At 41.2% G+C, this 25,884-nt stretch overlaps 1 protein-coding gene across 2 annotated transcripts in view; it reads right to left on the bottom strand.

Annotated features, from left to right (window-relative positions):
* The window catches only part of rxrga (retinoid x receptor, gamma a), a 32,717-nt gene extending 7,067 nt beyond the window's left edge, over positions 1–25,650 (bottom strand). The window contains exons 1-3 of one of the 2 annotated variants that reach the window (XM_052477106.1): positions 25,436–25,650; positions 2,780–3,061; positions 180–327 (exon numbers count right to left, since the gene is read on the bottom strand). In XM_052477106.1, coding sequence (XP_052333066.1) covers positions 180–327; positions 2,780–3,019 — 388 coding nt within the window. In that variant the 5' untranslated portion in view covers positions 3,020–3,061; positions 25,436–25,650. Of the gene's footprint in view, positions 1–179; positions 328–2,779; positions 3,076–25,435 lie in introns of both variants that reach the window. The other variant, XM_035800286.2, reaches the window with a different exon arrangement.
* Between the last annotated feature and the right edge of the window lie 234 nt (positions 25,651–25,884).

Raw genomic sequence — 25,884 nt, 5'->3', positions numbered from 1 at the left:
ATTCAAACCAATGAGGGGTTTGCAACTTTAAACCCAATTATCTTCAAATTCTCTTTTACAGATGGTCCCAAGCTCTCGTGGTATTGTCTAGTCTTGGGCCTTATTCTTGGGCCTTATTCTTGGGCCTTAGTCTTGGGCCTTAGTCTTGGGCCTAGCTATAATATAGTCTGCTGTTTTACCTGAGGATCGGTCCCCACAGATGGCACAAATGTGCTTGGACATGGACCCTGGGCTCATGCAGCCGTAGCTGTTCATGTGACCCAGTCCAGCCAGGCCTGGAGGAGGCTTGATGTCCTCACTGCTGCTCACACTGTTCAGAGAGTTTACCTACAGAGAGCAGGGGACAGAGAGGGGGTTAATGGTGTGTATGTGTGTGTGTGTATGGGGGGGGTGTACATCTCACATACACACAGACGCACACACACACTGGCTCACTTTCACCAACTACCCACGGTGTCACAAAGGTCAAAAGTCACCGACTTCCATTTTAGTTGAAGACAGAACCAAGCACCTCGAGTGGTCTTTTGTGTACTGCATGCTATACAGTATACAGTCAGCGCCTTCTTCAGTGTGTGTGTGTGTGTGTGTGTGTGTGCTTGTGTTCATTTCTCTGTCTATGTGCATACCTCCCTATCTGAACGGTTCCTACCTCCCTAACAACCTTATCTGAAGTGTTTTTCTTTGTCATGTCATGTGACCTGTTTTTTTTATCCAGGTATGGAAGTAGCTGTTAATTTGGATGATTTACTCTCTCTACACAGTCCTTAATATAATATCGTGCCAATAGCAAACATTTACAGAAGGCCCTCAAGGAAGGCCACAAAATAGTAACTGTAAGGCTGATATAATTCATACCAGATAGAATTCTAACGAAGCTGAATACACACTCAATTGAACTATGGTACATGCAGTTCCACAGGAGAGCAGTAGAGGGAGGTAGTTGGTCATTAAGAAAACCGTATAAGCTATTCCGGGCCAAAGGAAAGCATCATTACCAGACCTGGGTTCATAAAGTATTGTGTTTGATTGAGCCTGTCAAGAGTGCCAGAGGGGTGGGTTTTACACTAAGGACTATTGCATTGGTTCCATTGTGCCAGGTAAGCTCAATCAAGCACATCTAAAGTATAATAAATGGAACAAATACTATTTGAACCCAGGTCTGATCATTATTATTATTATTATTTATTTTTTTCACCTTTATTTAACCAGGTAGGCAAGTTGAGAACAAGTTCTCATTTACAATTGCGACCTGGCCAAGATAAAGCAAAGCAGTTTGACACATACAACAACACAGAGTTACACATGGAGTAAAACAAACATACAGTCAATAATACAGTAGAAAAATAAGTCTATATACGATGTGAGCAAATGAGGTGAGATAAGGGAGGTAAAGGCAAAAAAAGGCCATGGTGGCGAAGTAAATACAATATAGCAAGTAAAACACTGGAATGGTAGATTTGCAGTGGAAGAATGTGCAAAGTAGAAATAAATATAATGGGGTGCAAAGGAGCAAAATAAATAAATACAGTAGGGGAAGGGGTATTTGTTTGGGCTAAATTATAGATGGGCTATGTGCAGGTGCAGTAATCTGTGAGCTGCTCTGAAAACTGGTGCTTAAAGCTAGTGAGGGAGATAAGTGTATCCAGTTCCAGAGATTTTTGTCAAATTAACCACAGCGGATTAAAAAGATACGAGGACATCCTCCTAATAATGCATTGTCCTGCTAGTGAGGGTAAGTCATGTATATAGTAAGTATGTGCTGTAATATATAGGCATCTTGTGTACACAAACAGGTTGAGGGACTATTGCCCTTGGAGTGAGACCAGCCTGGATAGTGATGCGGGCTCCCTACCACTGAGTACTGTACTGTAGACTAGAAAGGACTGGGCCGGGTCAACACACACACACACACGCACGCACGCGCACGCACGCACACACACACACACACACACACACACACACACACACACACACACACACACACACACACACACACACACACACACACACACACACACACACACACACACACACACACACACACAGATGACCTACATTGTTAGTCTACACCCCACGTCCCATGCCTCTCAGCCCACACATACCAGCCATGCATTACGCATATGAGGCCCTTGCTGAATACTTCATATAGCCTATACATTATTCATTCACTGTGCCCAAATGAAGACATTTGGATAGCTTATTCAAAAGTGAAAAATATACTTGGTAAAACATAAAAAATGGGTTGTATATACACTGAGTGTACAAAATATTAGTCACACCGTCCAAATATTGAGTTGCACCCCCTTTTGCCGTCGGAACAGCCTCAATTTGTCGGAGCATGGACTACAAGCATAGCCGCGGGAAGATATTTGGCTGTGGGGGTTTATGACTTTAGTGAGAAGAAGAAGAAAAAAATATATACATGTTTTTTTAAAGAGACAAATTTCAGCAGGGATGGTTTTCCTTACTGGAAGAATATAGGGACCAATTTGAAAGCACATGAGCATTGTACTGAGCATGTAGAAAACATAGAGATTTGGCGCCACATTGCGGAAAGATTGAAAACAATCACAACCATTGATGCAATCAACCAGACTGACGGCAAGGTGGATCGCATCCTGACAAAGCCCCTGGGAAGAAGTGCATATCACATTTTTCATATATTATCTTTTGGAACATATTTGTCAAATGATGCTACACTATGACTTTGATATTTAGTATTTTATGCATCTCCTTATGTAACACATTAATTAGTGTGTGTGAATACATTCACTCTTACCTGTGGGTTGGAGAGTGTGCTGAAGCCTATGGTGGGCGTGTGCGGCATGGAGACACCTGGCGAGCCCAGAGAGGACGACGTGATGACGGAGTACGGCGAGCCGCCCAGTCCATTGAATGGCGAGCCCAGGGTGCTTATGGGGGATGGGTGGGGCCGCCCGGGGTTGATGGTGGTGCTGATGACGGAGGGGTGGTGATGGTGATGGGGGTGGTGGTGGTGAGGGTGAGGGGGGCCCACCATGATGCTAAGGGGCTGTGAGGGGGTGGAGCTCAGGTGGGAGACCTGAACAGAAGAATCTATAATCAGAGCAGAAAACAGTCAATCAGAGAGGAGAAGGGAGTTAGGGGACACGCCAACCAATAAGGATAGGATACTTGTTTTCAGCCCACTTGACATTCTACTGTACATAGGTGTAGAATCAATAGGGTTTAGGATTTTGCAGCTAGAAATGTACATTCTAGAATAGACACTACAATCATTTCCACATGACAAGAAATTGTTCATGACTGTTCTATAAATCATACTTCTATAAGCTCCTGGTTCAGAGACAGTGGAATGGCCAATCAGACCAGAACACGATGAATTAGGACACATGTATAACAACTAACTAGACCCACATCATCAACCGAGGTTCCTGAGTGGTTGAGTGACAGCCAGGGGTCCAAAATGTGAATCTCTCCATTTAACCTTATCACTAATTCAGCTGTTAATGCACTGTGATGTAACCTGATGTAAACTGAAGTAGCTGGGTGCCTGGGGATCAGTGCACGGTGAAAGCCTGCGTAAGGGACTTCCATACAGCCCCAGAACAGCCTTAAGAAGGTCAGTGCAGAGACAGGCTACACTGATCTGATCATTCAAAAATAATTTCTAAGGTCATAAGAGCCCTGCATGTTCCCATTATGCATCAACATGAGAAAATGTTAGGGGGATGTTACAGGGACCCTAGAGGGAAGTTAGTGCAACATAGGGCTGTGGCGGTCATGAAACTTTGTCAGCCGGTGATTGTCAAGCAAATAACTGCCGGTCTCATGGTAATTGACCGCTAACTTCTTGAGTGTAGGGGGCAGGATTTTCATTTTTGGCTAAACAACGTACCCATTTGAAACTGCCTATTTCTCAGGCCCAGAAACTAGAATATGCAAGAAAGTCAGATTAGGATAGAAAACACTCTAAAGTTTCCAAAACGGTCTAAATATTGTCTGTGAGTATAACAGAACTGATATTGCAGGCGAAAACCTGAGGAAAATCAAACCAGGAAGTGCTGTTTTTCCTGAAAGCTCTCTGTTCCATTGGATATCTTGCCTCCATTTAAAGGGATATCAACCAGATTCCTTTTCCTATAGCTTCCTCAAGCTGTCAACAGTCTTTAGACATAGTTTCAGGCTTTTATTTTGAAAAATGAGAGAGAAAGATAACATTGTGTCAGTGGATAGCTGGGTGTTCGCAGAGATTTGCTTGCGCAACAGAGTGGGGCAGCCATTGTCTCTCCCTCTCCTATTGAAAAACCGACAGTCCCGGTTGATATATTATCGATTATATATTTTAAAAACAACCTGAGGATTGATTATAAAAAAAGGTTTGACATGTTTCTGTGGCCATTACGCATACTATTTGGAATTTTTGTCTGCGATGTCGTGACCGCTAGAGCCTGTGGATTTCTGAACATAACGCGCCAAACAAATGGAGGTATTTTGGATATAAAAATAATCTTTATGGAACAAAAGGAACATTTAGTGTGTAACTGGGAGTCTCGTGCGTGCAAACATCCGAAGAATATCAAAGGTAGGCGATTTAATCTATTGCTTTTCTGACTTTTGTGACCAATCTACTTGGCTGCTAGTGTTTGTAATATTTTGTCTACTGAGAGAGATGTTCTTACATAAACGCTTGTTATGCTTTCGCCGAAAAGCTGTATTGAAATCTGACATGCCAGGTGGATTAAAAACAAGCTAAGCTGTGTTTTGCTATATTGCACTTGTGATTTCATGAAAATTCAATATTTTTAGTAATTTAATTTGAATTTGGCGCGCTACAATTCAGCGGGTATTGATGAAAATTATCCCGCTAAAGAGATGGGTGCGTCAAGAAGTTAAAGAACATGAACACATTTAGCATCACTCGTCTTCCACGCATAGCCTACAAGCCACTGATGCAGACATTGGGAATATCTACATTTTTTCAAAGTCTACACTATCACAATAAATCCATAATTTATTTTAGACAGTTCTAAAGCAACATGATATGAAGAAAATGTAGTCTATTTCAGAAGAACAGAATAACATACTCTGCATTGTCCTTATGTTAGGCATTGATCTGGCTATACAGTACCATATGGCTGTGGGCTACACTAGTTCATTAAGCAGACAAGATTTGCTTAGAATTCCGTAGCATTATTTTAGATTATTTTATAGTATGAAGAATGCAATTGAACAAAGCTGAATAAAATAGAAAGGATATTTTCTCCAAACAATTTGAAGGAGTGCGCTATTCTGTGCTGAGCGGTTAACAAAGAAACAGGTACTCATATATGCTTAATTTAGAGTTATTTAAGTAACTTTAGTTGTGATACAAATGTTGGGCTATATGTTTAGATGTTTTATACATTCTAAGGCTGCATGATGAGACTTGAAAAAAGTTTTTAAAAAAGACGCATGAAAGGCATGAGCTCTGCTTTGTTTTTTGTGCAGGCTGTACACACTTCATCAGTCTCTCATTCACAATTTGAAAAGCACTTGATAATGCCTCAAATTTCCCGGCTGCATCCCCTTTGTGTGACCGTAACGCCCCCTAAAAACATCCATGCCTTTTGCAGCCGGTGGCCATTGTACCCTTGAGCTGAATATAATAATTATAATTCCCTTCTCCCAGCTGTGTGCCGAAGCACCTCTCACTCACATGGCTTTTCGTCACGTGATCAGGTCTTTCTCACAGGCTACAAGTGAAGACACACACATCGAGGATGCAACTGAGCGCCTCCTTATCCAATTCCGAGGTGCATATTGAAGATATTGGAAGAACTGTCCACATTCACTTTTCGTCAGCCAACAAGATGAGTAGGTCTAACGAACAGCAAAATCACTAGCCTATGTCAATCTACTATCCCCCATGATACAAAAGTTGACCTGTTCTATTCTGTGAGAGAAATAAATATTCCAAACATAGTCCGGGACAGTTGTGGGATGAGATAGATCCCAAATTAATACAACCACTAGCATAAAAAAAAACTGTTTTAAGCAATGAGCCTGACGCAACAGATGAGAACGTTTAGCTTAAAATGTTGATAAACTATTAGGCTATTTCTTCACATTAGAAGCGCAGCAATGCGCACACGGCAGTAGGCTATCAGCGCGACTGTTCCATTGGCAGGAATGGACTATTCTCAAATGTGTCCACAAATGCAATTATGCATGTAATGCTTTTATTATAAAGGTGCATTTTTATGGTGAAAATGATCATCCCCAAACTTGAAACTCACGTGCTACGTATGTATTCCAGGCTCTACACCCACTGTATCAACAACACCAAGCCAACAGCAACATGATCCAAGAGAGAGGGCTCTATCAACTATCAAATCTATGTACATATGATATACCAACAAGAATCTATCAAATCTATGTACATATGTTATAGCAACAAGAATCTATCAAATCTATGTACATGTTATAATAACAAAAATCGATCAAATCTATTTGCATATGGTATAGCAACAAGAATCTATCAAATCTATGTACATGTTATAGCAACAAGAATCTATCATTTTTTTTGCATGCGTGTACGTTTTAGTGCAGCCGTGGTCTTCTTTCTGTCTCTCCTCGTCTGGGAATATAGAATGACAGGTTGACATTTCAGGCCCCAACACTTCAAGGTTGGGCTGTTGGGCAGAGCTTTACGTCACAGGGCTAACAGGAGGTGGCATTTGCATGGGGCATGGTTGCAGGGTAACTGTAGTCAGTCCTGGGTAGAGCGACCTCTCTCGTGTTACACAGGACAGAGTCGGATAGGTCAGCTGGACCAGCAGGGCTAGTGGAAGCGCACGGACGCCAGCCTACAGTGGGGACTGATACTAGCATGTATTAGTGGGGATTGGACATTTTGTGTGGATTTTTTTATGCGGACAAATAGTCTCTCTCTCTCTTTCTCCCTCTCACATACATACATATACAGTGGGGTCTGAAATGATTGACACCCCTGGTAAAGACGAGCAATAATGACTGTACAAAAGAAATCATTCAAATACTGAATTATATTGCATGCTCAAAGAATTGGGAAATAATATTCTTTATACTCATACAATTGCTCATAGAAAGATATTTTATTTAACAAGTAATACTTTTTTTCTCAAAAAGGTAGGGGTCAAAATTATTCACACCCCTAAAGATTCTTAGAAATAAAGTCACCAAAAGTTTAGTATTTGGGGGTGGCAGGGTAGCCTAATGGTTAGAGCGTCGGACTGGTAACTGGAAGGTTGCAAGTTCAAATACCTGTACTGACAAGGTACAAATCTGTCGTTCTGCCCCTGAACAGGCAGTTAACCCACTGTTCCTAGGCTGTCATTGAAAATAAGAATTTGTTCTTAACTGACTTGCCTAGTAAAATAAAATAAAATATTCCTAGAACACAATCACTACATCAAGTTTGTGACTCTACAAAGTTGTTGGATGCATTTGTAGTTTGTTTTCAGATTATTTTGTGCCCAATATAAATGAATGGTAAATAATGTATTGTGTCGTCTTGAAGTCACTTGTATTGTCAATAAGAATATAATATGTTTCTATGAATGTGAATGAATGTGGATGCTACCATAATTATGGATAGTCCTGAATGAGTTGTTAATAATGATGAGTGAGAAAGTGAGAAAGTTATAGAGAAAGTTATAGAGGGTCAAAGATCATACCCCCAAGACATGCTAACCTCTCCTGTTATTGGTAATGGAGCGAGGTTAGCATATTTTGGGGGTATGATCTTTGACAAGATAAAGGAGGAAAAAGGCACTTCCTCATATTGTGTAGAAACAGTTTTAGGTACAGCAGTTTCTCTGCCAAAGCAGATGTAGGAAACCACAATGTATATTTAGACAGAACCAAGAAAATAACTGTGTGACTGTGACTATGTGTATTTATGCATGTATGTACTTCTGGTCTCTTTCTCTCTCGTAAACAAACACAAACACACGCATATGCACACACACAGTCTCACTTTCACCAACTGCCTACTGTGTCACAAAGGTCAAAAGTCACTAACTCACAGCTTTCCATTTTGTTGAAGACAGAACCCAGCACCTCGGGTTCAGCAAAGATCACAGTGTGATCTTGTCAGGCAGCCTTTCTACAGTGCGCCAACAAACACATGCCCACATACTTACAGTGCCTAGATAAAGTCTACACACCTCTTGCACAGTCTTCATATTTTGCTGCCTTTAAAATAAATACAAAAATGTATAAAGTAATGGAAAAATAACCAATTTATGCCCCTTTTTAGATCATGAAGACTGTGCAAGGTGGGTGTAGACGTTCACCAGTGACTGTACATTTGTCCATGCATTAGCTACTATCAGTGCTAAGTCAAAGTACACGATCCTGTACTACATTGAGCGTACAAAACATTAGAAACACCTGCTCTTTCCATGACATAGACTGACCAGGTGTATCCAGGTGAAAGCTATGGTCCCTTATTGATGTCACTTGTTAAATCCACTTCAAATCAGTGCAGATGAAGGGGAGGAGACAGGTTAAAGAAGGATTTTGAAGCCTTGAGACAATTGAGACACGGATTGTGTATGTGTGCCATTCAGAGAATGAATGGGCAAGACACAAGATTGAAGTGCCTTTGAACAGGGCATGGTAGTAGGTGCCAGTCGCACCGGTTTGAGTGTGTCAAAAACTGCAACGCTGCTGGGTTTTTCACACTCAATTGTTTTCTGTGTGTATCAAGAGTGGTCCACCACCCAAAGGACATCAAGGTGTAGGGATGCACGATATATCGGTGAACATATCAGAATCGGTAAAAAAAGTAGAAATGCCAACATCGGTATCGGCCCGATGTCTAGTTTAACACCAATGTTAAAAACCGATGTCAAAGCTGATGTGTATACCTATATAACGTAGGTAGGTACATGATGTAATGACGCCACGTAAAATGTTGCGTTACATGTGCACAGCATTCCTAACCTAGCCCACAATGTCTGCTGTGTGGATCGAGCAGTCAACAAGTCGAGCAGTCATTTGAAAGAGTAAGAACATTTAAGCGACACAACTCAAAAGGTGAAATCCATTAAAGCCAAAATAATGGAATTCATTGCCCTTGACAATCAACCGTTTGGATACAAAAAGATTTCCCAAGCTTTAAACATCCCAATGAGCACTGTGCAAGCGATAATATTGAAATGGAAGGAGTATCAGACCACTGCAAATCTACCAAGACCTGGCCGTCCCTCTAAACTTTCAGCTCATACAAGGAGAAGACTGATCAGAGATGCAGCCAAGAAGCCCATGATCACTCTGGATGAACTGCAGAGATCTACAGCTAAGGTGGGAGACTCTGTCCATAGGACAACAATCAGTCGTATATTGCACAAATCTGGCCTTTATGGAAGAGTGGCAAGAAGAAAGCCATTTCTTAAAGATATCCATAAAAAGTGTCGTTTAAAGTTTGCCACAAGCCACCTGGGAGACACACCAAACATGTGGAAGAAGGTGCTCTGGTCAGATGAAACCAAAATTGAACTTTTTGGCAACAATGCAAAACGTTATGTTTGGCGTAAAAGCAACACAGCTCATCACCCTGAACACACCATCCCCACTGTCAAACATGGTGGTGGCAGCATCATGGTTTGGGCCTGCTTTTCTTCAGCAGGGACAGGGAAGATGGTTAGAATTGATGGGAAGATGGATGCAGCCAAATACAGGACCATTCTGGAAGAAAACCTGATGGAGTCTGCAAAAGACCTGAGACTGGGACGGGGATTTGTCTTCCAACAAGACAATGATCCAAAACATAAAGCAAAATCTACAATGGAATGGTTCAAAAATAAACATATCCAGGTGTTAGAATGGCCAAGTCAAAGTCCAGACCTGAATCCAATCGAGAATCTGTGGAAAGAACTGTAAACTGCTGTTCACAAATGCTCTCCATCCAACCTCACTGAGCTCGAGCTGTTTTGCAAGGAGGAATGGCAAAAAATGTCAGTCTCTCGATGTGCAAAACTGATAGAGACATACCCCAAGCAACTTACAGCTGTAATCGCAGCAAAAGGTGGCACTACAAAGTATTAACTTAAGGGGGCTGAATAATTTTGCACGCCCAATTTTTCAGTTTTTGATTTGTTAAAAAAGTTTGAAATATCCAATAAATGTCATTCCACTTCATGATTGTGTCCCACTTGTTGTTGATTCTTAACAAAAAAAATACAGTTTTATATCTTTATGTTTGAAGCCTGAAATGTGGCAAAAGGTCGCAAAGTTCAAGGGGGCCGAATACTTTCGCAAGGCACTGTATGTGAAGCTAGCCACAATAAGGATTAGCCACAATAGTGGACTTGCGCTTAGCCTTCAAAATAAGAAATGGCATAATTCTACTACTCAACCACAAAGAACAGGCAGATTTTCCAATGCCTCGCAAAGAAAGGCACCTATTGGTAGATAGGTAAATATTTAAAAAAGGAGACACTGAATATCCATTTGAGCATGTTGAAGTTATTAGTTACACTTTGGATGGTGTATCAACAACATTGCAATTACTTCAAAATACTAACCTGAATGACATGGTGAAAGGAAGGAAAACTGTACATAATAAAAATATTCCAAAACATGCATCCTGTTTGCAATAAGGTACTGAAGTAAAATATAGCAAAAAATGTCCTGAATACAAAGCGCTATGTTTGGGGCAAATCCAGCACAACACATCACTGAGTCCTACTCTTTCAATTTTGAAGCACGGTGGTGGCTGCATCATGTTATGGGTATGCTTTTCATTGGCAAAAACTATGGATTATTTTGGGTTAAAAAGAAACTGAATAGAGCTAAGCACAGGCAAAATCCTAGAGGAAAACATGATTCAGTCTGCTTTCCAACAGACACTGGGAGACAAATTCACTTTTCAGCAGGAAAACCTCAAATGCAAGGCCAAATATACACTGGAGTTGCTTACCAAGGCGACATTGAATGTTCCTGAGTAGACTGAGTGCCCAGAAACACAGCTGTAATCGCTGCCAAAGGTGATTCTAACATGTATTGACTCAGGGGTGTGAACACTTTGATAACATTTCTAAAAAATGTTTTCACTTTGTCATTATGGAGTATTGTGTGTAGATGGGTGAGAGAAAAAAATATATTCAGGCTGTAACACAACAAAATGTGGAATAAGTCAATGGGTATGAATGAGTATGAATACTTTCTGAATGCACTGTATTTTACTCACTGTCAAAGCCAGTAATGAGCATCAGGGACTGGTAGTTTCCATACATTTCCAACTCTGATTGGCTAACGTCTATTAAGTCGCTTTCCATTTTTCCTCTGGAATCTTCAACACCTGTTATGATTCTCATGTCTGCAGCCGATCACCTCTGAGTTCTGCAGGGGGGTTTGACCCTTCCAATGCAGACAACGGGCTGGCAGCACATGATCATGTGTGTGTTACAAGCAGCTGTAGTGGTACACACACACATACAAATACACACTCACGCTCTCTCTTTACACATCCCCCCCTGTGATATTAATGCTTGCTCAATGTCACATTCCAACAGGAAAGAGGCCCCTCACTGTCACACATAAGTACACACACATTTGTTTTACTATCTTTGTTGGGACCGAACAGTTGATCCCCATTCAAAATCCTATTTTCCCTAACCCTGAATCTAAACCTTAACCCCTAACCCGATGTTATGTTTGTCGTTGGAAGGAGTAGACCAAGGTGCAGCGTGGTAGGCGTACATCTTTCTTTTATTGATGACACCGAGAAAAACAAAGAAGAAAAAAAATGAAACGCACATTTCTGTAGGGCTGGAAAGCAACAGTACAAAAACAAGATCCCACAAACTAAGGTGGAAAAAAGGCTGCCTAAGTTTGATCACCAATCAGAGACAACGATAGACAGCTGCCTCTGATTGGGAACCATACCCGGCCAACAAAGAAATAGAAAACATAGATTGCCACCCTAGTCACACCCTGACCTAACCAAATAGAGAATTAAAAGGATATCTACGGTCAGGGCGTGACACCCTAATTGAACCCTAACATAACCCCTAAGCCTAACATAGCCTTTTTCCTTGTGGGGCCCGGCAAATTGTCTGCATTTTCTTTGTTTTACTATCCTTGTAAGGACTTCTGGTCCTCACAAGGATAGTAAAACCAAAAACACGCACACACATGAATGTACTTGTGTATGCCACCATACAAACATCATCTGGCTTAAGGTGGTTTTATTTATTAATTTATTAAGAGATACAGAACGTATCACTATAGTCATTTCTATTGGTGAGCTCTTCAAGTAAATCACATAAACAGTGTTCAAGCCTGTCGCCTCCAGGCCTGAGGGGTATCCTACGGAGCAAGCAAGATCTACTCAGGGTTTTCTAAAGCTAACCAGCTTCCGTTACCTTCCCATTCCAGCTCAGGCTTCATCCGTACTATGACAGTGGATATTGCTCGTCCACCTGCCGCTAATTTTTAATTGAACCTTTATTTAACTAGGCAAGTCAGTTAACTCTAGTGACTCCCCATCCCGGGTCCGGGAGCGTAATCATCGACTGACACTAATTAGCATAACTCAACGGACATAAATATTACTAGAAAATATTCCTATTCATGAAAATCACAAGTGAAATATACCGAGACACAGTTTTGCCTTTTGTTAATCACCCTGTCATCTCAGATTTTGAAAATATGCTTAACAGCCAAAGCTAGACAAGCATTTGTGTAAGTTTATCGATAGCCTAGCATAGCATTTTGTCCAGCTAGCAGCAGGTAACTTGGTCACGGAAATCAGAAAAGCAATCAAATTAAATCGTTTACCTTTGATGAGCTTCAGCTGTTTTCACTCACGAGACTCCCAGTTAGATAGCCAATGTTCATTTTTTCCCAAAAATATTATTTTTGTAGGCGAAATAGCTCCGTTTATTCTTCACGTTTGGCTGAGAAATCGACCGGAAATTACGGTCACGAAAATGCCGAAAAATATTCCAAATTAGCTCCATAATATCGACAGAAACATGGCAAACGTTGTTTATAATCAATCTTCAAGGTGTTTTTCAAATATCTATTCGATAATATATCCACCGGGACAATTGGTTTTTCAGTAGGACCGATTGGAAAAATGGCTTCCTCTGTATTTTACGAGAGAATCACTCTGAGAGCCATCAGGTGACCACTTACACAATGTAGCCGCTTACGGGTATTCTTCAACATAAATGCGTAAAACTACATCACAATGCTGTAGACACCTTGGGGAATACGTAGAAAAAGTAATCTGGTTGATAGCCCATTCACTGCTCAATAGGGATGCATTGGAACGCAGTGCTTTCAAAACATGAGGCACTTCCGGATTGGATTTTTCTCAGGCTTTCGCCTGCAATATCAGTTCTGTTATACTCACAGACAATATTTTTACAGTTTTGTAAACTTTAGAGTGTTTTCTATCCCAAGCTGTCAATTATATGCATATTCTTGCATGTTGTCCTGACAAAATATCCCGTTTACTATGGGAACATTATTTTCCCAAAAATGAAAATACTGCCCCCTAGTCACAAAAGGTTATTAAGAACAAATTCTTATTCTACAATGACGGCCTTCCCCGGCCAAACCTGGACGGCGCTGGGCCAATTGTGCTTCACCCTATGGGACTCCCAATCACAGCCAGATGTGATACCACCTGGATTCAAACCAGGGACTGTAGTGACATCTCTTGCACTGAGATACAGTGCCTTAAGACCGCTGTGCCACTCTAGCAGGTTAACTGCGCGTGCATGTCACAGGTGGCTAGTTGATCACCGAACTCTTCATTGAGACAATGCTTGAACATCAATGCATTGGCAAGTCATTTTCATTTGTGCCGAAATCTAAATTGAATTAAAGTTAACTTGCAAATTCAGCAGGTTACGGTGTGAAATAGACTTTTAGAAGTGCGATCTTTATTTTATTACTTTGGTTATCAATGCACAAGCACCTTTATTCCCCACTCCAATCGATAAAATATTTGCATTGAATCATACAAATTAATAAAATATTGTCTTCCTCAAATGAAGTGGATGATGATGATGCAATCCTTGCGGGAGGGAGGGAATCTGATTGAAGTGGTCCTCAACTCGTGGCTCAGACACTTCAATCAGGATAAATGTAGTTAGCCCTGAGTTAGCCTGCTCCGGAGCAGGTTAGTTCTGAAAGACTCGTTGACACAGAAATGTACCTGACTAAAAGGTGAGCCACTTTCATTGGTACCAATCATCCCAAGTTGCACTCAGAGTTGACCAACGTTACCTCGCTAACTCCTCAAACATTTTTAGTATAGGGCTCTGACAAACAAAATGGGTCCACACTCAAAAAGATGACACATAAAGCTTACTTCCGTAAGGCTCTGGTCTGGCCTGAAGATATTCACAAAGCCTCTCAGTAGAAGTTAATTATTATCTGAGAGGCAAAACTGATCCTAGACCAGCCCTGGTATTGTGTGTGGAGACAGAGCCCACTCATTCCTGTCAAAATGAAGATAATGTCGGATCAATCAGGGACCGTATAATCCTCTTACCCCCTGGTAAGCATCTCCAACCTGGTTATTTACAGCACGCCCAGCTGTCAATGTGTGTGTAGGGAATGAATAGTTGATGATGTCTGTTAGGCCCCAGCTTCTATCAGAGGCAACATCTCATCTCTCTCAGAGTGACTGGGCCATTATGTTACAGATGAGGCTTTATACACAGCGAAACAAACAGAGCAATTACAAGTCAACTGAAAAAACACAGCTGGTAGGAGAGCAGCACTAATGTCATTTCACTAAGTTGGTGTATATTCAAACATCAAATAATTACAGAGCATACTGTGCAAGACATATGCCTTGGTAGGCATATCAAATACACTGTTTCAAATAATATAGGCTACCCCAAAATCAAATGTATAATATAATGTAGAAGCAGAAATATGGTTATATTATTACATATAATGTGTATGAAAGACAGGAGAGGATTTTCAATGTCATGTTAAAATTATGTCAGTCCCAAGAGAGTGTGCAGCTTCCTGAAACACTGTAGAGACCTTCACCGGTCCTGTTCCAAAACGGGAATATCCCACTGGGGCGGCAGGTAGCAGCCCCCATGGGTTAGAGCGTTGGGCCAGTAACAGAAAGGTTGCTGGATTGAATCCCCAAGCTGACAAGGTAAAAAAAAAAATTGTCGTTCTGCCCCTGAACAAGGCAGTTAAACCCCTGGTTCCCGGTAGGCCGTCATTGTGAATAAGAATTTGTTCTTAACTGACATGCCTAGTTAAATAATGGTAAAATAAAAAAATCCAGACGCAATATGCATCAATAATTTTTTTACAATATAGAGAGAGACCCGTTCTGAACGCACAGATGATAACTAGACCCGTTCCGTATACACCTAGTCAGATCCTTACCCAGTCCGATCCGAGTGAGGGAAAGCAGGAGAAAAATACACGTACCGGTAAGCTACTTTATTAACCGGAGCTGATAAAGCGTGAGGAGAGGAGGTAGAGGTGATGCTCTAGCAGGGGCCATACTGTGTGCGTCAGCTACTGTGAGTGTGAGCGAGTGACATGGGGAACGTGGAGGAGGGATAGAGAGAAACGAGAGACCGCAACCAACCAAGCCGACTCGCGTTATAGTAGACTAATAACTGCCATATCTAGGTTATTTTATCATCCAATATGATGACGTAGTACCTGTCTTGACTGCATCAAACCGGGAGAAGCTAGTTAAGCTAGCTAACTTTAGCTAGCTAGGCTAACTGAGGCTGCTGTGCGTGCACGTTCTCATAGTTACAAATAGCTCCATTCGGAATATAAAGTAGCAGCCTACATGTTCTCATTTAACTTTGAATTCTATTGATTAAATACTGTAACGTTATCGCCTAACTTTTTCCACACACGGTTGGCTCTATGACTGTAGCCTTGTGCCGCTTTGATGACTTATGATTGGCCAACAACAACAACAAGCGACACACTCTCGTGAAAAGCAAAGAACAGCAGCATAAATTATACACACTTTCTCTATCTACTGCAGCAGTCTGGTTTAAACATTTTTTTTATTTTTATTTTTTTACACATAACGAGACCCGTGACAATCATATCAGATCCGACAAAACACCAGTGACATTATTTACAATTCTGGATCCGGACCTGCTCGGACATGCTGTGTACACACACTCAGTATATGTCCTGCGTTTTAAGGGATTTAGCTTATAAAAGGAGGGAATTCTATCCTGTCGGGTGGGCTCTCAAACACCCAGTGGGGCCTTGGATTGCTTTTTCGTTAAAGTCTCTTGCAGACTTTTCTCTGTCGAAATGACAGAAGATGCAGCCAAGCAGACATCATTAACTTGCATGGTCTAAGTATGTGAGGAGACAGAAAGGACATAGCGAGTCCTTTCAGTCCAAGTCAAAGCATCACATTCATTGGTAAAACACCTCAGTGTTACATGGGAAGACACAGTAACGTTGCTAATGGTTACTAATGGGAATATAGAGTCAACTACTGATATACTGTGTATGTAGTGGCCCGAGACTACTTGAACTCTATGCGGTGTTGCCACTTTTTCGGCACTCCATTTTCTATCTCATATAATGTCGTATCGTATCTCGTATAATATGGCATAATGTACTGTAACCAAGGCAGAGTACCTCTCTAGTATCATACTAAACTGCACCATTTGACTGTTATCATATTACCTACACTACATTGTAGTTTGACTCTTTAATTGTTCAATTATCTGTAATCATACCAATCTAAATGTGTGTTTTTTTTATAACAATTTTAACTATTCAGCAGCACCGTCATTATAACAGGCATGACACATGTAACTTACAGCTGTTTATGTATTTACACAAACAGCCTTGGACATGTGACAGTGACATAAGGCGATTACAAATGCATGTGGTAATAGGCGTTCGAATCACCATTTCATACATGTTCACCGTCATTCCATGGCTCTTTATTGAGTCCGTTTTCTAAGTATGGTGTAACATCAGTCGCAATGCATAAAGTCATTAGCTACATTTCAAATGGGCTCCTGCTGTACAGAAACCCTGGTCTGCTGAGCTCTCTCTCTCTCTCTGCATAGGAGGCTTACATTTCCATCCTGGTGTCTATTTCATGTACTGATTAACAGAGGAGGGGGGTGATGAGGGGGAGTAGTGGTGGGGGGGCTGTCATATGCCATGTGGCCAGGGGGTAGCAGAGGACGGGCCCGCCGTCTGTGGATTTCGGAGAGGGAGTGTGTACGTGTGTGTGTTATGTACCTGTGTGTGTGTGTGTGTGCTTGCGTAAGTGTGTGTGAGTGTGCATTATGTAGATGCCTTTGTGTGTTGCGTGGGGGGTCTGATGGTGGACTGTGCCAGTTGTTGCAGGATTAAAGAGGATTATCTTGGGATGGGTCCTGGAGGACACAGTGTATTGATGCTGATCTATAGAGCTACTGAACAGAACTGTATGTGTCTCCAAGGCTTCACGTGTCTGTTGGGGCTACTGTGCCGTCAATGATCTTTTTCTCTAAGAAACCGTCTGCTATGTCTGACCCCAATTGAACTCGCACAACAAAAACAAGCTGATAAACATCTCTACATTGAGACGTTATGTTGTAATACAAGAAGTTACTGTATGACATAGTAATATAGTGACTATCTATATGATATACTGGCTAGTCTATTGAATTCCCCAATCATCCTACAAGAGGCTACAACATTATGAAGTTTACATAAAGAGTGAAGCCAACCTCGAGCCCCTCTCGATCTATGGAGCTGCACTATACTGAAGCCCTAGGATTGGCCCAGACTGGGGCAGAAAAAATGACAATTAGATCAGGGAACTGATTCAGAATCACAAGCCTGCCAGTGTATAGATCAGTCGCCACAGAGCATAGTGCCTGGCCCTGACTATTTCTGTCCACACTATTTCTGAGTTCCCTATTCAGAAAGAAAGAAAGAAACAAAGAAAGAAAGAAAGCAAAGGAGAGAGAGGGGCAACAAATGACAATAAAATGAAAAAATGAAGAACAGAATGGTGTATGTAGGATTGAGAAGGATGGTTATAGCATCCAAACACAATGATTCAGGTGGAGGAGTGTAGCCCACAGCAGCAAGCGCATTGGAAACCATAGAGCATGGTAGGAACCAGGTAATGATGACAAGACAGACAGAGACCTGAGGCTGTTCCTATAGGATGGATCTAGGTCAGACAGAAAGCAGAGGGTCCCGGGTAATTAAACTAGATACTAACACACATAAGACATAGTTGGGGGCGGACGGAGGGAATGAAACACAGACACATACAACTTCAGCGTTCTCACACGCACCCACATGCACAAACACACACAGTTTCGACAAGTACCAAGCTACATACTGATAGCTGATAAGAAACAGGTGTGTTGTTGAATGCCAAGCAAGAGAGGGAGAGGGAGAAAGAGAGCGAGAGAGAGAAGGACTGAAGGTGCCACCTGATCTCCCCACTCTCTTCCCTCTCTTTATCTCCTAACCCCTTTCCAAACACAGCAGCACATAGAGGGCCTCTCAGCGCCCAGGACCCAAAACACCATGGGTCTTGTACTACCCATTAAGGGACATCATCAAATAATTGTCAATGAAACATTAGCCCCATGTTGGGCCGTTGGATCCCTCTGTGTCTGTGGAGAGATGGAGGGAGGAAGAGGGAGAAACAAAGAGAGAGAGAGAGAGAGAGGTATTGAGAAGGGAGAGCTACGGCTCCTCTCCCGGCAGGTCTTAGTTCCCTGGAGGAGAGGCAGAAGTGGATACTACATTTTTTGAGCACCGCTCAAATAGCACTGAAGGAATCAACATCAGTTCATGTGGCTTCACCCCAGACAGACAGCCTAACTTGGTCTACTGAAGATGTTTTTAAGTCTCTCTCTTCTATATCCGTCGTCCATCTGTCCATCTATATGTTTGCTCATCTGCTGTCTGTCTGGCTCTCTCTGTCTGTCACCCGTCCGTCAGTCCGTCTTGTCTGTCTGTGAAGCCCCATATGAACTGAGGCTGATTTATTCAGTGATATTAGGAAGTCTCAACACTGAAATCACGCTGCCATCCCAGTTCTATACAGTTTTGGGGCAATTAAGTTGGCGTAAGTAGGAAGGATCTGTGCTAGTGTTATATATTTATAAATAGTGAACAAAGTATAACTGGGGGACTTTTTTTTAGATTTCCGAGGAATCTGAACGACTTATTCATATCCTCTTCTTACTATGTTGCTGCTGAGTATAATTCATTGTCATCTGTTTAAAAACCTGGGTCTAAATGTTTTACTACAACATCATTTCCCTGTTATTTTCAAAATTACATATATGTAACAACCTTTTTATCAGGGATGGGAAACTTGTAGGCCTGCGGACAAAAACAAAATTATATATACAGTACCAGTCAAACGTTTGGACACACCTACTCATTACGTTGTAGAATAATAGTAAGGATATCAAAACTATGAAATAACACATACTGTATGGAATCATGTAGTAACCAAAAATACATCTTCAATGTAGCCAACCTTTGCCTTGATGACAGCTTTGCACACTCTTGGCATTCTCTCAACCAGTTTCATGAGGAATGCTTTTCCAACAGTCATGAAGGAGTTCCCACATATGCTGAGCATTTGTTGGATGCCTTTCTTTCACTCTGCGGTCCAACTCATCCCAAACCATATCAATTGAGTTGAGGTCAGTTAATTGTGGAGTCCAGGTCATCTGATGCAGAACTCCATCAATCTCCTTCTTGGTCAAATAGCCCTTACTCAGCCTGGAGGTGTGTTCTGGGTCATTGTCTTGTTGATAGTCCCACTAAGCGCAAACCAGACGGGATGGCGTATCACTGCAGAATGCTGTGGTAGCCATGCTGGTTAAGTGTGCCTTAAATTCTAAATAAATCACTGACAGTGTCCCCAGCAAAGCACCATCACACCTCCTCCTCCATGCTTAACGGTGGGAACCACACATGTGGAGATCATCCGTTCACCTACTTTGCGTCTCACAAAGACACCGTGGTTGGAACCAAACATCTCTAATTTGGACTCCTCAGACCAAAGAACAGATTTCCACCGGTTTAATATCCATTGCTCATGTTCCTTGGCCCAAGCAAGTCTCTTCTTCTTATTGGTGTCCTTTAGTAGTGTTTTTTGTTGTTGCAGCAATTCGAACATAGAGGTCTGATTCACACAGTCTCCTCTGAACAGTTGATGTTGAGATGTGTCTGTGACTTGAACTCTGTGAAGCATTTATTTGGGCTGCAATCTAAGGTGCAGTTAACTCTAATGAACTTATCCTCTGCAGCAGAGGTAACTCTGTGTCTTCTTTTCCTGTGGCGGTCCTCATGAGAGCCAGTTTCATCATAGCACTTGATGGTTTTTGCAACTGCAAGTTCTTGAAATTTTCCGGATTAACTGACCTTCATGTCTTACAGTCATTCTCTTTTCTTATTTGAGCTGTTCTTGCCATAATATGGACTTTGTCTTTGGCCAAATATGGCTATTTTCTGTATACCACCCCTACCTTGTCACAACTGAACTAATTGGCTAAAATGCATTAAGAAGGAAAGAAATTCCACAAATTAACTTTTAACAAGGCACACCTGTTAATTGAAATGCATTCCAGGTGACTACATCATGAAGCTGGTTGAGAGAATGCCAAGAGAGTGCAAAGCTGTCATCAAGGCAAAGGGTGGCTACTCAAATATAAAATATATTTTGAACACTTTTTTTGTTAACTACATGATTCCATGTGTTATTTCATAGTTTTTATGCCTTCACTATTATTATACCATGTAGAAAATAGTAAAAATAAAGAAAACTGTGGTCTCAACTTACCGTTGAGAGTTAGAATAATATAATATACAAGGTGCAATTTCGAAATTTGGTTGTGTATCAGCAGTCACTCAATTAGCCCATGTCTGCATTTTTTTTTTAGATTGGTAAATTAGTTTAGCAGCCAGCTATCTAAACTTGTAGTGAGCAAGTTTGAATTACCGATCTAGGTGAGGCCATTGATCATCAGTTATCGTATAAAAAACTGCAAACATTTTCCTCCACCTTATGGCAAATTGTGTACAATTGTAGGAAATTAGCTGTAAACCTGCACATTTTTCTCTCCGTCCAATGGCAAAATTAGTAGAATTGCATGAAATAAGTTATAAAATTGCAAAAATCTCTTCGCTGTCACGAGGGGGGCCGCTAAAATGTGTTGCTCGCAAGGTGGAGGGCGTATATGGATGTGGGTACACAGACCCAGGAGCTACTGCAACCCCTCATGATGAGTTCCACTTTTGTTGTGGCCCGCACCCCCATCAAAGTTGCCCATCCGTGCTTTAAAAAAAAACAACCTAGGCAGCACTGAGAAGGATGTCAATGGTGTAATAACTCATGAAGGGAGATTTTAATCACTGGCCACTTTAATAAATGGAACACTAGTCATTTTAATAATGTGTATATATTTTGCATTAGTCATCTCATATGTATATACTGTATTCTATTCTAGTGTATCTTAGTCTATGCCGCTCTGACTTTGCTCGTTCATATAGTTATATATTCTTAATTCCGTTGATTTACTTAGATTTGGGTGCGTTGTGTGTATTGTTGTGAAATTGTTAGGTATTACTGCACTGTTGGAGCTAGAAACACAAGCATTTCTCTACACCCGCAATAACATATACTACACACATGTATGTGACCAATACATTTTGATATGATTTGAGAGGATATGTCTATTACAAATTCTACTACTCAGGTTCAGAGTTGCGGATTTACCTGATAGTTCTAGTTCTGCTTTTACAACCCCAACAGTATTGTCATATTTTGGCCGAAAGAAAATAAGAGTTGCTGTTAATAGTGAAGTTATCCTCAGATAGCCTGGCATAAGAAAACACGATAGTTGACATGCAGCTTAAATACACCTTCAAGTCGTTTGAAATGCATGAATGGTGCTATTAAATGCATATTTTCAGTAATCGTATAGCCTCAAACCATTCTCTTGCATTCTCTGAGAGGCTCAGTCAGTGGACGAGAGTATTAGTAGCCTTGTGTTGTTAAAAGGGCTGATCCCAAGTCAGCCTTCCTAATCACCATTGGCAGTAAAAACCCTAATGACTTGGCCACATGAATTCTCATTCTCTTTGACTGCTTGCTGCAAGAACAGATCAGCACACTCACAGGCGTGACCATAGAGCCAACATGGCTGCTTCCTACTCAACTAAGATGTGTTCTTCCATTGTATTGGGGGGTAGCAGGTAGGGCTCCCGAGTGGTGCAGTGGTCTAAGGCACTGCATCTCAGTGCTAGAGGTGTCACTACAGACCCTGGTTCAATCCTGGGCTGTATAGGTGTCACTACAGACCCTGGTTCAATCCTGGGCTGTATCACAACCGGCTGTGATTGGGAGTCCCATAGCGCAATTGGCCCAGCATCGGCCGGGTTAGGGTATGTCGTGGTAGGCCATCATTGTAAAATAATAATTTGTTCTTAACTTCCTTGTTTAGGTAAATAAAGGTTAAATTAAAAATAAAAAGGTAGCCTAACAGTTAAAGCGTTGGCCCAGCAACCGAAAGGCCAGAAGGTGAAAAAAAATCTGTCGATGTGCCCTTGAGCAAGGCACCTAACTAATTGCTCCAGGTTCGCCATTGATAATGCCTAAGTCTGGCCGTGACCCCTCTCTCTGAGGGTGTCTCAGGGAGAGTTGAGGATACGCAAAAAAAACACACTTCCAATTCACACGTGTTAAAAACACACTTGTACATGTGTGAAATAGGACAAAGATAAGCACCCACAAAATTATGATTATATGTGCTCCTAGTTGTCTAATCAATTAAATCATTCAATATACGTTTTGGTTTTTATTAGTAAAGTCGTTTTCTAAGTTAACTTTCAATGTCCCACAGGAGCTGCTGATTGTCTTTCACGTTTTCATTTTGGTTGGACTATCCAGGTAGACCCAGTGGGTGGACCTTTTCCTCTTCACTGATACACACATCCCACTGAGCACAAACATCCTTTCAACGTTTTGATTGTAATTTTATTGAGTTGTAAACTAGCGGAAAATTCAACGTGAAATCACCAAGACTTTGAACCATGTCATTGGATTTACTGTAGGTTCAAAGTTGGGTGGGAAAAAAATGACAAAACCCAGAAGTTACTTGACATTGATGACTTTTTGCAAATCCAATCAGCTTCCCACATTTATCCAACATCATCGCATTGATTTATTTTGTTGAAAGGACGTGGAAACAACATTGATTCAACCAGTTTGTGCCCAGTGGGATAAGAGCAGGAGTCTGACCAATGCAAAGTTCAAATAAAGCAAAGTCCACTGTTGCAGAGGAGACAAAACCGGGATGAACCCATAAAGACAAACTTGCCTAATACTGATTTGTTCACATGAGAGAGCGAGAGAGACTCTGCATGCAGAATTCTGCAAAAATATTGTCCGTGTACAACGTAAAACACCAAATAATGCATGCAGAGCAGAACTAGGCTGATACCCTCTAATTATCAAAATCCAGAAGAGCCGTTAAGTTCTACAACCACCTAAAAGGAAGTGATTCCCAAACCTTTAATAACAAAGCCGTCACCTACAGAGAAATGAACCTGGAGAAGTGTCCCCTAAGCAAGCTGGTCCTCGGGCTATGCTCATAAACAAACAGGCCCCACAGATCCCCAACACAGCAACACAATTCGACCCAACCAAATCTTAAGAAAACAAAAAGATAATTACTTGACACATTGGAAAGAATTAACAAAACAAACTGAGCAAACTAGAATGCTATTTGGCCCTAAACAGAGAGTACACAGTGGCAGAATACCTGACCACTGTGACTGACCCAAAATTAAGGAAAGCTTTGACTATATACAGACTCAGTGAGCATAGCCTTGCTATTGAGAAAGGCAGACCTGGGTCTCAAGAGAAGACAGGCTATGTGCACACTACCCACAAAATTAGGTGGAAACTGAGCTACACTTCCTAACCTCCTGCCAAATGTATGACCAGATTAGAGACACATATTTCCCTCAGATTACACAGACCCACAAAGATTTCAAAAACAAATCCAATTTTGATAAACTCCCATATCTGTAGGGTGAAATACCAGTGTGCAATCACGGCAGCAAGATTTGTGACCTGTTGCCACAAAAAAAGGGCAACCAGTGAAGAACATACACTACACCATTGTAAATTCCCATTTCCCTTTTGTTCTTTTACTATTTGCACATTGTTACAACACAGTAAATATACATAATATCACATTTGAAATGTCTCTATTATTTTGGAACTTGTGAGTGTAATATTTACTGTTTATTGTTTATTTCACTTTTGTTTATCCATTTCACTTGCTTTGGCAATGTAAACATATGTTTCCCATGTCAATAAAGCCCCTTGAATTGAGAGAGAGAGAGAGAGAGGGGTGGGGAGAGAGAGAACCAGTGAAGTAAAAGGAGGCCTTCTGTAGCAATATGAGCATGTGATTGCACATACATAAAAAGCATGAGGAAAATAATGTATTGGGAGACTTTCAGAATAATTCATACTATAATAGAAGGCTGTCGTTTAATGTATGCATGTATTCATGTTTGTTCTGATAATTATTCCCAAATGTAAATGGCTCCACTCTTCATGGTTTTATTTGAATGTGTGGTTGTCCTTGAATGAATTATTGATTGCCAATAGGTGGTGTTATAGTAGTCTAACCATGACCTGTACTTTCAGAACTCTAAAATCGAAATATGCATAAGGCAACTATATAAAGTCGGCTGTATATCATGCGAGGACATGCAATAGGATAGAATATTGAATAGAAAAGAATACGTATTTCCAATAGAAAGACAGACGAGGTCTTTAGGACCACATGGCTGCTTATTTCATTGCATGTGGTGTGGGCACTTCGTGGTTATTTGATAGAAGGTATTATGATGATTCAATCAGAACAATGTCAGCCAATTAAGTGGTCAACTAAAGAGAAGTGTGCAGTGAAAAAAGTCACTCTCTCACGGTGGTCTTGTTTTAACTTTCCTCTAGAACAGCGGCGAGGTGGGTGAATGTATCATTCTGTCGCATGGATAAGCACTTCTTTGCCAAGCCAGACCCATAAATAAGACCCAGCAAACAGTTTTACAAGAAGCGCGTTAAAATAGCCATAAATTACATAAGCGCAATTAAAGTGCCAAACCCTGACCAAGAAAGACTAAGATAAGTTATCACCTGACTTGTTGTGCATTGACACTGCCTTCTTGTCAATAGACCTATACATTAGGCGCGGGACGAGTGTTAGCTACATAGATAAATAACATTGCCACGCATGATTTATTGCCAGCGGGTGTAAAGTCCACTGTGCAAAAATAATTCCGTTTATCAAACGACACGCGATTGCATAGGCTGCAAGAGCAGCCTATGCGGGATATAGCTTACCGCTCGTGTCCGAAGACTTTAAAGAGTGAGGAAAAGCGTACTTACTTAGATGTAGACACGATTCATTATTATCCATAACTGTATGGGAGTTATTATTGTCGTCCGTTTTTTCTCTCAACGATGGATGTTCTTGTTTAGCCGTCAGAGCAGCATCTCTGTGAACGCCGTTCCCGGCTTGAATGATTCTCTTCTCAATTGCCTGGTTGGACTACCACACACGGAGGGGCCAAGTGGAGTGGGTGGCTGAAAAAATGGGATTCTCCAAAATGATAACGTTATTTGCTTAATCTGCCGACACAGATACACCATGCAAAGCCATCGCCCACTAAATACAGCGACAGATGTTGATAGTTCACGCAGCCTGTCAATGCATTTTATTATGAGAGAGGATATAAACTCAAATTGAAGATTTATAAATCCAACTGTTTAAACGAGTGCAAATCCTGTATGACATTTTAATTGCAGATATGGGTTAAAACATCTTTAAAAAATGT

The sequence above is a fragment of the Oncorhynchus keta genome, chromosome 23 (assembly GCF_023373465.1).
Source record: "Oncorhynchus keta strain PuntledgeMale-10-30-2019 chromosome 23, Oket_V2, whole genome shotgun sequence".
NCBI lineage: Eukaryota > Metazoa > Chordata > Actinopteri > Salmoniformes > Salmonidae > Oncorhynchus > Oncorhynchus keta.
The sequence above is the reverse complement of the archived record's forward strand: the minus strand, read 5'-3'. Positions and strand labels throughout refer to the sequence as shown.